The sequence below is a fragment of the Sycon ciliatum genome, chromosome 1 (genome assembly GCF_964019385.1).
Source record: "Sycon ciliatum chromosome 1, ocSycCili1.1, whole genome shotgun sequence".
Classification (NCBI taxonomy): domain Eukaryota; kingdom Metazoa; phylum Porifera; class Calcarea; order Leucosolenida; family Sycettidae; genus Sycon; species Sycon ciliatum.
Window position 1 is genome coordinate 72,404,095 of NC_088643.1, and position 13,144 is coordinate 72,417,238.

General features: G+C 48.5%; 2 protein-coding genes across 2 annotated transcripts; one reads left to right on the forward strand and one right to left on the reverse strand.

Annotated features, from left to right (window-relative positions):
• Nucleotides 1-4,429: 4,429 nt before the first annotated feature.
• Nucleotides 4,430-7,700, forward strand: LOC135806910 (uncharacterized). Its single transcript, XM_065321071.1, has 3 exons — nucleotides 4,430-5,026; nucleotides 5,140-6,948; nucleotides 7,281-7,700. The coding sequence occupies exons 1-3, from the start codon at nucleotides 4,430-4,432 to the stop codon at nucleotides 7,695-7,697; spliced, it is 2,823 nt and encodes a 940-aa protein (XP_065177143.1). The 3' UTR covers nucleotides 7,698-7,700.
• A 3,575-nt stretch (nucleotides 7,701-11,275) lies between these two features.
• On the reverse strand, nucleotides 11,276-11,776 carry LOC135806921 (uncharacterized). The gene has a single exon (XM_065321079.1). The coding sequence runs from the start codon at nucleotides 11,774-11,776 to the stop codon at nucleotides 11,276-11,278; it is 501 nt and encodes a 166-aa protein (XP_065177151.1).
• Between the last annotated feature and the right edge of the window lie 1,368 nt (nucleotides 11,777-13,144).

Below are 13,144 nucleotides of genomic sequence, written 5' to 3' on the forward strand. Positions count from 1 at the left end.
CGTTCAGTACGAGAAATATTGATATCAAAAAGGGATAAGATATGAGGTTGAAAATGGATGGATTTGAAAAGAATTGTAATTTGAAGTTTACAATGTACAATGTAACTGTGTGTACAGAAATACTGCTCTAAGTGGTGTGTGAGATTTACGGCTTCTTGACATCGGTTTTCAAAATCATGGGCTGACCTGTAGCATGATGTCTACCCCCCCCCCACCCCATCCCGGCCGCAACCCCCCCCCCCCCTCAGTCAAATCCTTGACACGCCACTGACATGCACAGTTCTGCTCAATGAAATCCAGTCACAGCATCACTAAAGTACGAGCTGGGCGTTGCGCAGCCCTAGACCTGCGAACACTGGGCTGCAAAATGGTGCAAGGCCCAAACTTGAGTGACGCGACTGGATTTCATTGAGCAGCACTGCCAGTACTTAGTTGTTAGCAGTGAGAAGTGCTTACAGAGATGAATCAGTTCATGCATTCACATCAATCGTATTGAGAGCTGACTCTGGGAATGCAGTGGGTTCAGTTAGATGGACAGTCCTGAGGTTATAACCAGATCTACATGATGATTCTGTAGATCTACAAGAAATGCAGGTGCCACCGGCGTGAAGCACTGTCATGGTTCACTAGATTATTGCTAGGGGGTTCAGTTCCAGCCTGGGTCAGGTGAAAACTGCAGTCACAACTCGCGTGTACATTTTCAATGGGGCCCGCGTGAAAGCTCTTTGGCCTGACTTCGAGCCCGCCCGCTTCTATCTGATCCCGTGGCCAGTACTCCCTTGTCAATGCTATTTTAGGTAGCTGAGGTCATCGCCTTTCCATTCATGCCACACATGCCATGCTTGAACAAAAAGGGAGGAGCCGTGGTTTGCACAGAGGCATAGCGAAGTACTGATCTCAACCAGATTCATTGTCGGCCCCGGGAGGTACACCCAATTTTAGTGTTCAGCAGCCTCAAATTAGTCTAAAACAAGAGGATTCCAGAACATTTAGCCTCGCACTGTATCGCAGTAGAAGGAAAATTATCACAGAAGCCAGCCCACAGCGATTTCCCGGTGTTGGACGTAAAAATCGAGTGAATTGCACGCTCACTGTAGAAGCTGTGACGGTGAAAGCATGTGAGTTGTGCAAGCAGGCACACCCGACATGCATGCCGTGCAGCACATCCATGCACACGGCGCCATGCATGTGCACATCCTGTACCGCCATGCACTTCAATTCGCACGCGCATCTATGCACCAAATAGTGCAGTGCTGGACGGAAACCACACCGTCCCCATTCATACTTGAATTGCTTTCTGTGACTGCTCAGTTGTTCATTTTCCAAACTTCAATCATAGCTTTAACTTTGGTTTAGGTAAAGTAAAAAGTAATTTATCGTGTCCGTTCCTGAAGGGAACTCACGACGGCCGCTAACACCCGGTAACCCCTAGCGGCATTGCCTTTGGATTGCCTTGGAATTTATGTTTCAAACTTTCGCAGGTCGTTTCTGAAACCTTCCCGGTTCACAAAAATAGCGTTTCATGCGAAACTTTCGAATATGATTTTTCGAGTGAAGTTCCTATTATTGCTTTGCATCGTAGCTGCTGATGAGTTTTGTTTTTCTCAAGTTCTGCAGTTTACTTCGAAATCGCAAACATTGCTTTAGTCGGAGTCAGTTGGTCTCATTGCTACGCCGGCCGCAGCTATAGTGCAGCATTCCAGAGAATACCACTTTCCAGACAAAATGTTCAACTGAGACTAAGTATAGTAGTCCTTGGAGAGAGAAGATTGCAAGGTACTTTGGCGGCAGAGTTAAATTTGAACATTTCCATGGAATTATTGAGCCCAAGGCTACAAGCCATTATTCTATGACCTCCAAAAGATCTCACTAAGTCAACATAGGCATCAACACCATTGTGGTACATCCTCTATCGGTGGAACATAACTTTGTTACTAGTCATAGAGTTCTAGTACAACCACTGGTAGGAGATAAGCCCGGGGTTCTTGTTTGTAATAGCTGCAACCGGGGCATTATTTTTGAACGTGAACTTATCCCTCTATCATTGCTCAGTGAACAGAACAGTCTGAGAACACTACCAGTACTATGATTTTTTAACTTACTTTCTCCGTCCAGTTAAGCAAAACTTCTACATAGGGTTTTGAACTCGGATAGCGTTTTAGTGTTCCGTTTATGATCTTTCTATAGGCAATAGACACACATGTCGGTGATCTATCCCCCCCCCCCAGATAGGGTAGCCATGGTGACGGCCATTACTCTGATAGGCTTAGAACCTCCGATATGCGTGGAGTCCTTTCGAAAAATTTAAGAAGTATAGCCCTGTCTTGACAGGATGTCACCAGAACACACGCACAGGTGCACGACACCGAAGTGAGAAATGAGGAACAGAGCCTTCTTAACAATCATTGTGGTTCGTTCCTTGGCGCAGAGGGATTGCAAATATGCCTGGCAAGAAAGAAAGAGTTAGGGATAGAGCCGCTCGTGTGCTGAAAAGCATATCACCGCCAACAACACCAGTTACTGTGCGCACCGGACAAAAAGACATGAAGACCCCAATCAAAAGGACGTCACTCTTCATTCCGCAGAACTCACGGGAGGTAGACCGCTGACAAAGAATCTGTTTGCGCCGCCCTGCCCAGCCTTCCCTTCTCTAAATCTCAAGGTAACTGTTGTTTACAAACAGCTCAAGTGGTACCATGAGCAAGTATCAAGTGACGTTCCAGTGTTGGAACTCAACTGGTCACGCAAGCAGAAAGAGTTGAGTGCGTTCGATTGAGTTATGACCGCGAAACGATGTTGAATCCATTCATGAATGGTCCCTGGCTATTCACATCACCCCATGTTAGGGTGAATGCATTCCAAACCGTTTCCAGGGCTACATGACATGAAATCAAACGACAAGATTCCATTCATGAATCAATTCATGGCAGGAATCGAACGCACCCAGTGTGGCCGAGGAGACGGTCAAAAGTTCACCACTGAAATTGCACAAAAGCTGATTGTTGTAAACAATCAGAACTGGGGTCGATTGTCGTTGAACTGACTAGCCAACAAGCTGGTAAGGGAAGGAGTAAATGTCTCACCTGTGACTGTTTGAACTAGGTGCAAGGTGCTTCAGATGCGGAGACGGCGATGATACATCAAGCCGGATTTGACAACCGGCGCTTAAAATAAAGCGCATGAAATTTGTCCTCTCCCAATTGAATGAGCAGACCATGAAATTCTCCGACCTGAAAAACGTGACACATGGAGGCGAGAAGTGGTTCTACATGATGCATGACAAGCATGCAACAGAAAATGTGGTGGTTTCACGAGGATGCAGCATACACAACCTGTGATGCTGGTACAGTCAAACCTAGCTTATCCGGTCCTCATTTATCCAGATCCCTTGCCATCCGGAAGAAAATAATTATTGTTAGTTACCGATATACAGCATATGCCATGCATACATACAGTATGTGTGTTCGATTATCCGGTTCCCTCGCCTATCGGATTTCTTTTGTGGAAAACGGATGTGTGCGGTTATGCGAGGTCTGACTGTATGCGTCCAACCATGTGGAAATGTTGGGTCTGGGAAATGGAAGTTTGAAAAGCCGCGTGGCTCGAAGAAGTGCCCAGGAGCCGGCCAGCCACTGCTGTACCAGCACGATGGTTTGTGTCCGCACACAACAAAAATCAATAAGGGTGTGTTTGCAGGACAGGGGAAAGCGAAAGGATTTGACATTCAGGTTTTCAGGGGAAAGCGAAAGGATTTGACATTCAGGTTTTTGTTCAGGCTGGACAAAACCCCGATCTCAACGCGGACGACTTGGCGTTCTTCCACAGCCTGCAGACCGACGTGTCACCGATGGTGAATGAAACCAGAAAAGGAGCTCAGAAGTTCTGCAGGCTTTGGAAGCGTGCTGGCAGAAGAACCCCACTGCAAAGATGAAACACATTAAGTTTTGGTTGTGCCGCTATGGCATCTTCCATGGGATTCTGGAGAGCGGCGGAGAGAAAAACTGCCGGCAGCGGCACCGTGCAAATCGTCAAGTTCACAGTTCAAGCAAAAAAGTACGATCAAATATTTTCTCGGCATATTTTAATGTTTACAGAGCGTGAGCTGTCAGTGTGTCAGCACTGCAGACGGGAGTCAGCGAGGAAGCAGACTCAATGCAGGGAATGAGTTGTGATCGGATTCAGATGAAGAGAGAAGTTGGACCACTTCGAAACAAACTGTGTGACATCTATAAACTACTATTTCTCGTATGCTGCTCTGTTCTCCCCTCTGCAAACTGTGTTGTAGCCATTGAATGCTTTTGACGGAACTGTAAAAAAATGCAACAAAGTTTCGCTTAACAAAGGAAGTAGGTCATACATCCCTTTTGAAAAAGATTTAAAACTTGCAATAGGTTTATTCATACTTTCTGTTTCCTTGGTAGGTATCACCATGACAACAGTTGGCAAGCAGAAAACGCAGCCATTGCAGCACACAGTGGGAGCTTGTCAGGCAGACCAACAACGGACGTCCAACAGATGTGAGCCAATCTTCAAACAACCAGCACCAGCTGAAACAACCGCCAATGTAACTAAAACGGGTGCAACATCCAATACAACATTGGCTACAACACAGGATTCAACAAGATCAACAACTTCAAGCCAGTCATCTCTACCGGACAAAGACCGACATTTCACTGGCAGGAATGACATTGTTACAGAGATCAGTCACAACATTCTCACAACAAAGTCCAAGTCATCACCTACACGAGTGCAGAGTCTTGTGGCACCAGCTGGTTTTGGTAAGACGTCCGTAGCCATTGCTGTGGGACATGTATGTCGCAGTGCTGGTTGTCGTGTGGAGTTCTTTGACTTACGCGGTGTAGCTGGTGTTGACGCTGTCCAGGCAATGATTCAAAACCGACTCGAAACAAACCCAGCTTCATCTGAAACTACTGGCAAGACAACGAAATCAACTGATGGCAGGGATGATGATGGTGGCAAACACCACATGTTATGTATCCTAGACAATGCCGAGGATGCTATCCAGGCTGGTGCTGATAAAGATCTCCAACTACAAGATGTTGTGGAGCAACTACTTCGACTACAACCCCATGTCCATGTCCTACAAGTCGTGTTTACTTTGACCTACACGCTGCCCAGTTTAAACTACAACAACACCGTCTTGATGGTCTGACAAAGGTTTGTGCTGTTGATCTTCTCCATGGTCTATGTGTTGAAGGTAGTCTAAGCATCGAAGACGCACAGAGGTTAGTGGATCATTGTGGAAATGTTCCACTTGCTGTACGCATTACAGCTGGTCTTCTACAAGGTGGTCGATTAACTCCAACCAGGCTGCTATCGTTGTTCAAGAAGATTGGTCTTGATGTGTTCAACGATGATGGTCTGAAACCGAATCATCGAATTCTGCAGCTGTTGAAAGTAGCATACAACACACTACGTCAGGATGACAAAGAATCATTCCATGCTCTATCTCAACTGCACTCCTCCTTCTCATCTAAATGCGCTTGTGTGATGGTGGATTTTGTAGGTGATGATGTTGATGTGGTTCATCTTCTACGTTTTGATCCGTTGATCAAGATTTGTTTCCTAGATTACAATTCGTGTTTGGATCGCTACTCGTTACAACCATTTATCGCCGAGTTTGGTCGTTACCAATGCCCAGAAGACAAGCAACACATGTACCAACGGCGAATGTGCAAGCATTTCCTGGGCTTTGTGAAGGAAGTTGATGGCTGTAGAGGGTGTGGTGCAGACAAAGCAGTGTATTGGAGTTACCAATTGCTTCAGGAACAGGTGAATATACAGATGGCATTGTCTGTTGTTGATGTTTTGTCTGGCGATGACTTGCTTCCTTTCTCTGGATTAGCAAAGTGGTCGGGTATCCTAGTTCTCTTGTGTGGGAAACCAGCATTTGATGGAGGGTTTGGGGACAGGATTCAAAGATTGGAGAAAGCACCGCTATCCGTTCAAGCTGAGGGCATTTGCAGCTCGGTCCTGTATTGTATTTACAGTCCAAGCATTGCAGATTCTGATGTCACTTTTGAGAGTTTGGATTCCAGAACCCAAATGCTCCTGGAGAAATCTGAACAAGAACCGACAGGAGTGGAGTCACCGCTGCAGCTACCTTTGATGCAACTTTCTCTTGAGTCATGCAGGCTATCCATGTCTCTGGACATCGACTGCAGGGAAGGACAGGTTGAGCCCAGCCAGGAAACACTATCCCGTCTGCAGGTGGTGTACCAGCGTGTTACAACAACACTGGGAATGGGTCTTGCAACAGGTGTCACTGAATGTGCCCTGAAACTCATTCAACTGTATTGTTCCACTCTGCTAAACAAGGATATACCCAATGTACAGGTGGTAGAAGACCTTGCTGAGAGAGTGATGTCATCACGCTTCCTATCACAGGATGGTGCAGTCAGGTCATGTGCTATAATGTACGGTTTTCTGCTACAATGCATTGCTGTGATCCTGGGCAAGGTCATGTCAAGTTCCTGCAGCAGTGAGTGGATTATTTCACCATCATTGATTACACCACTGGGTATACCACTGTGCAAGTGGAAACATGTACCAACTGCTATCAGCCGCACGGTCAATACCTATGACGACCACACTACTGTGTCTGCTCTTCGGTTACAACGGTACCTGCACTCCATGGATGATGACACAGTAACCACACTACTGGACATGTACTTGGGTGATGATTACTACAACCTGTACATATCCTTGGTAGTTAATGGAAGGGCACACACAACTCCAACGGGTCTCACTCTACCAGCACAGCATCCCTACAACATTGTGATGGACTATGTCAGGAGATGGTGTCATGGCTCAAATCCAGCAGATCACACAACAGCACTGATTAACAACTGTAGCCAGAACAAGGTACCTGATCTTGAAGTGATGCAGTCTTGTATTCTGATGGCTAGAGCAATGCTCAATTTGGAGGTAAGCTGGTAGTGCAGTGTACACAGTTCAGGTTACCATAACTGTTTTTCATCCACACTCCACTCTGAATGGAACATTGTATTGCAAACCAGTGTACTCAGTAATGATCTACTGTATAGTGTCTGTCTCTCTAAGGTTGATTTCTTGAAGAACACACAGAGGGGAATGTGATAATTTTGAACATTGTAAACTGGTGAAGTGGAATTTGTTCCATTCTGCTATATCAGCCTGATTTGTTATTATTGTGCATGATGTTCTCTGTTTCGACTGTACAGGCCTTAGTTCAGTGACTTTCTTTTCTACGCTTTTCTTTGTTGTGTGCTTTGCTCTAGAATACTCTCTTTGCGAATGTTGTTAGTTCCACACTCTTCCCAGCGTTGAAGTCACTTGTTAAGGATCTCAGAGCTTGCCTGCCAAGCAATTGTGCAACTGGTCTCTCAGTGTCTGGAATTGTGTACTTTCCACCACAAACTAGAGACCTGTCTCTACTATACTACTCTCTCATTGCTGCCCTACATCATCAATCCAAGAGAGGCCTAGTGAGCAATGATCACCACATTGCACTACAGGAATGGTGTCCACGTGTAGCGGCATGTTTTGTCTGCTATGACCTGGACAACATCGAGGCATGTCCTCGTTGTGACATGGCTTACCTGTGTGGTAAACATCGTCAAACTGATGAACACCTACGTGAACACAACCAACACTGTGCTATGCTGGCAGTACTCAGACATCGCATACTGCAGTAAGTTAGAGTGTTATCATCAACTGACATGACAGATTGTGAGGGATGTGTGATGAACTGGTTTGTTAGTGCCTTGGTATCGTGAGAAAATTACGGCTCAGTCTGCGTGTAAACGTTTCTCGGTGGGGTGGGGGGCAGGTGTGTGTGTGTGGGGGGGGGGGCAGTGCCGGTGTGTGTGTGTGTGGGGGGCGAGGGGCGGGGATAGAGGTGTGTGTGGGGGGGGGGGGGGAGGGAGGGTTCGCTGGTGTGTGTGTGTGTGTGGGGGGGGGGGGTGTATGTGTATGTGCATGTGTGTGTGTGTTGGGTGTGCCTAGCTAAGAAAGAAAATGAACTTCTTGGTGATGGCTTGGAAAAATGAACATTGGCTATGAGAATCGTCACTGATAAGACTGGAAGATTGAAAAGTGCGATGTCGTTAACCACCCATTATAGAACATTGGGCCGAGCTAGGGCACTAGTGAATTGGGCACAAAAAACCCATAGCTATGTGAATAAAAATAATAATATCAGCGGCATACTTGAAGTAGTGAGGGTGGTAAGTATAATTTGTCATGTGACCAGTATTGATGGTGGATATGCTAAAATACATATACATGTAGAGTAGTGATGATACTAGCATTGAAACTGGAGAATGGGACGGTCAAGGGTGGACTGTGAGGAGACTAGCAACAGCAGTGAGGATGCACACATGCACTGCAGACTTAACCTTTTTACTGGCATTTCTTCGGTTCGTCCGGAATCAAAACGTTGGCTGGGGTGGTGCCAAGTAGCATGGAGTGGCGCTCGTACGACTTTGATTTACGGAAGTGACTGTCCGTGCCATGCAGCAAATCAAAGATTCCCAGCATGCCAAAGTTCTGGTTGAACCTGCATAGCAGCAGCCAACATAAAAATAATGTCAGTTTTTATAATTATACGAGGTACACAAACTCACCGGCAGGCACATGGGGCTAGCATGGAGTCAGCAGTACATGGGGCTAGCATGGAGTCAGCAGTACATGGGGCTAGCATGGAGTCAGCAGTACATGGGGCTAGCATGGAGTCAGCATTACATGGGGCTAGCATGGAGTCAGCAGTACATGGGGCTAGCATGGAGTCAGCAGTACATGGGGCTAGCATGGAGTTAGCAGTACATGGGGCTAGCATGGAGTCAGCAGTACATGGGGCTAGCATGGAGTCAGCAGTACATGGGGCTAGCATGGAGTCAGCAGTACATGGGGCTAGCATGGAGTCAGCAGTGAGACGGTGCTGGTGAGGTCTGCCATGCTCAACTGACCAGAGGTCTCGGCATCATCGAATAGCAGACTCACCAAACTGAGGGTATTTTAGTGCATTGGATCAGAATCAGAAAATACATATAGGAACATTCATGGTAAGAAGAGACAACAACCATGACACTGGTATGCAAGTGAACTGCTGGAAACAGGGAGTATTTCTTTTTCTGTTGTTGGGGGCAGGGACTGGGGGAGTAATACAGTCGTCACTAAAGAAATCCAGCCAATGCCATGGATACCTATACAGTGACATGGTGCCTGTCACAATCGCATTCATGCATTTACAGTCATTAGAGGGTCTACCAGCATAGCACTGAACTAAAACAGTCCGCCGCTCTGCACTCTGCCTGCTGCAGTCGAGTCAAGCACAGCACAGACTGTGCACTGCAGAGTGCAGTCCCGACAGCAGAGCATGTGCCATTCACTAGGCTAGTACACTAGAACTAGCAGTGGCAGGGCATGCTGCCCATGCACAGTACAGCTACCGGTAACAGTGGCAGTGTATGCTGCCCATGCACAGTACAGCTACCGGTAGCAGTGGCAGTGCATGCTACCCATGCACAGTACAGCTACCGGTAGCAGTGGCAGTGCATGCTGCCCATGCACAGTACAGCTACTGGTAGCAGTGGCAGTGCATGCTACCCATGCACAGTACAGCTACCGGTAGTGTAGCGGGCCTGGAGGCAAAACAACCTAACAACTCGAAACTAACTAACATTAACAATTATTCTCTCTCTCTCTCTAGAAAGGCAAAACTGTCTTTAGCAATAAAACTCTGAACTCATTGTGAAAGATAAAATAAACACAATTTATGGAAAATAATCACAAACAGCAACGTACTGTCATGCGACCGTTGTATGGTAGAACGAACGTCGTAATGAACAGTACGCTGAGCGTATACGCAAATGCTGAGCTTTTAGCGTGACCAACGCGTGACCAACGCTACAGTAGCAGTGGCAGTGCATGCTGCCCAAGCACAGTACAGCTACCGGTAGCAGTGGCAGTGCATGCTACCCATGCACAGTACAGCTACCGGTAGCAGTGGCAGTGTATGCTACCCATGCACAGTACAGCTACTGGTAGCAGTGGCAGTGCATGCTACCCATGCACAGTACAGCTACTGGTAGCATTGGCAGTGCATGCTGCCCAAGCACAGTACAGCTACTGGTTTTTTTTTTTTTTTTTTTTTTTTTATCACATTGCACATACCTACGGAAGAAGGGGAGACAAAACGAAGACGAAACAAAAAAGACAACAATGGGTGTGTAGGCGCTACATGAGCTGCGCTGGTGAGATGCAGTGGACTCCCCCGACCAAGGGTCTCGGGATCGGCGTACACAGCAAGCACCATGGGAGAGGGGGGCGAGAGGAATGGCGGAGAGAGAGAGAGAGAGAGAGAGAGAGAGAGAGAGAGAGAGAGAGAGAGAGAGAGAGAGAGAGAGAGAGAGAGAGAGAGAGAGAGAGAGAGAGAGAGAGTAAGTTACATTTATAAAGACAGGTAAGTCTAACAAATGAGGACTGAGACCTCTACAACAGGGTTTTTACGCCTGAAAGCAGGTGCATGATTTAACAAGCAGGTTGTCAGTCTAGATTTTATGCGCAGATGGAGAAAAAGCGCAGAATTTTTGTAATGAGATGAAAAGCAGAAATAATAAGAAATAATAAGAAAAGATGAAATGAAAGCCTGCTCACAACCCCGCCCAGCCTTGCGAACTGGGTATGGTGGATTAAGAACCCGGTTCAACGCTCGAGCAAGCGCTCTCCACTCAAGGTGTTCACAGCAACTGATAGGAACTCATATGGGGAAATTATAGAAAAGAAATAATAAGTTAACAACCACACAAGCCGACCTGTTTGGGAGCTATTACGCGTTGTATTATCAGGGCATAGGCAACAATTGCCGCATGCAGTATGCAATACTATGGACCAATGCCGTAGTATCGCAGGCAACAATTGCCGCATGCAGTATGCAATACTATGGACCAATGCCGTAATATCGCAAGCACCAATGTGCGTTAGACTGGCCAATGCCAGGGCAAATGGGGGCAACAATTGCCCGGCGTGTCAATACACGCATACGGTAGGGATGCACTTGTGAGCACATGTAGGCGCACTTGGCTCAATGCCGGCCTGACCCACGATCCCTACCGTTCTCCCAAAATACAACATGACCCAAACAGGAATTATCGGCATTACTATAGTTATAGTAGCGTTACTATAGTTATAGTATAATAGGTATATCATATGTACACTACAGCTGTTGCTAGGGCCGTCCAATGCGGCTACCCATTAGCATAACGGGCAGAGACTAGAACAATGCCGCTGGCAATGCTCTGTCTGCGACAGGGGTGCGGACATAGCGGAGGTAGGCAGAGCTTTGCCACCTGCCGGCGGTCTTCAGCACGTACTCAGGCACGCCAGCTTTGCCTGCCAGCGTTGCAGCGCCTCGTCTGAGGCTGTGGCTGCGCACGTCTTTGTTAGGCAAGGCTGTTTGTAGTAGCCTGTTGATGTTATGCGGCTTCAGGGGCGTGCCGTCATCATAGCGATAGAGCGGGCCAGGTGCCGAGCCACGGGCTGCTAGGTAGCTGGTGGCTGCCGTGTGCGGGCATGTCGGCGAGCCTGTCCTCCTGACGCTAATGTCCTGGCCGCTGCCGTATTGGCTCGTCTTTGTCGCACGCAGGCGCAGCTCCACGCGGTCTGGGTACATGGTCGCATCGCTGTACTCAAGGCCGGCGCCCCGTGCCGTGAAGGTGTACTCGTTGACTCTGAGCAGCCCGTGGAAGGCCAGAGTCACGGCGCTCCAGAGCATGGCGCGGTTGTGCGGGCTAGGCACGGTGGACTGCAGGTAGTGCTGTACGCCAGCCAGATCGTCCAAAGTTGCGGCCCGCGTCGTCAACTGCTGAAGGGTGGACTGCGCTGGTTGTGTCGGCACTGCGTCGGCAGTTGGGCTGCGAGTCCAGAAGCGTCGACAACCTGACCCAAACAGGATTTATCTACATTACTATTACACTACAATTGATGTGAGTGCCGTCCAATGCGGCTGCCCATTAGCATCGTGGGCAATGCGCTCAACGTACCGGATATGGAACAATGCTGCTGGCACTGATCAGTCACTGGGTATGGCTTGCCCTAGTGCGGGGTGACAAGCGTTCGGAGCGCTGCAGCGAAGCGTATGTTGTGCTGGAGCTGCCCGCCAGGCCCTGGCGGATGAGGTCCATGGTTGCGTCATCAACTGCTGAAGGGTGGACTGCGCTGGTTGTGCCGGCACCGCTTCGGCAGTTGGGCTGCAAGTCCAGACGCGCTGACAACCGGACCCAGACAGGATTTATCTGCATTACTATTACACTGCAATTTATGTGAGCGCCGTCCAATGCGGCTGCCCATTAGCATAGTGGGCGATGTGCTCGAAGTACAGGATCTGGAACAATGCTGCCGGCACTGATCAGTCCCTGAGGTTGGCTTGCCCTGGCGCAGGGCGACAAGCGTTCGGAGTGCTGCGGCGAAGCGCATGCCATGCTGGAGCTGTCCGCCAGGCCCTGGCGGATGAGGTCCATGGTTGCGTCGTCAACTACTGGAGGGTGGACTGCGCTGGTTGTGTCGGCACCACTTCGGCAGTTGGGATGCGAGTCCGGCAGCGCTGACAACCTGACCCAAACAGGATTTATCTGCATTACTATTACACTGCATTTGATGTGAGTGCCGTCCAATGCGGCTAGCCATTAGCACAGTGGGCAATGCGCTCAAAGTACAGGATCTGGAACAATGCTGCCGGCACTGATCAGTCCCTGAGTGTGGCTTGCCCTGGCGCAGGGCGACAAGTGTTCGGAGCGCGGCAACGAAGCGCATGTTATGCTGGAACTGGCCGCCAGGCCCTGGCGGATGAGGTCCATGGTTGCGTCGTCAACTGCTGGAGGGTGGACTGTGCAGGGTGTGTCAGCACTGCGTCGGTAGATGGGCTGAGAGTCCGGAAGCGCTGTACTCGAAGACGAGTAAGAGACTTAGCAGGATCATTGCAGAGTCGCCGTTGGGCTGAGAGTCCACATCAGCCGGTCTGTTGAACGGAAAGGGGAGGATCTAAGGCCAAATGGTGGTGCCTTATCTACATGGTACGAACCTTCCAAAAAATGCCAAGCCGGGGCCAGACATGAGGGGAAACAGACCAAAGCCGCCAGGCATA

What these genes read in the sequence shown, in the direction of transcription:
- LOC135806910 (XM_065321071.1), top strand. Translation starts at nt 4,430, where the DNA reads ATGACAACAGTTGGCAAGCAGAAAACGCAGCCATTGCAGCACACAGTG. An exon ending in ATGCCGAGGATGCTATCCAG is followed by an intron (nt 5,027 to 5,139) that starts GCTGGTGCTGAT and finishes CACGCTGCCCAG; the next exon opens with TTTAAACTACAACAACACCG. An exon ending in GAGCAATGCTCAATTTGGAG is followed by an intron (nt 6,949 to 7,280) that starts GTAAGCTGGTAG and finishes GCTTTGCTCTAG; the next exon opens with AATACTCTCTTTGCGAATGT.
- LOC135806921 (XM_065321079.1), bottom strand. Translation starts at nt 11,776, where the DNA reads ATGCTCTGGAGCGCCGTGACTCTGGCCTTCCACGGGCTGCTCAGAGTC.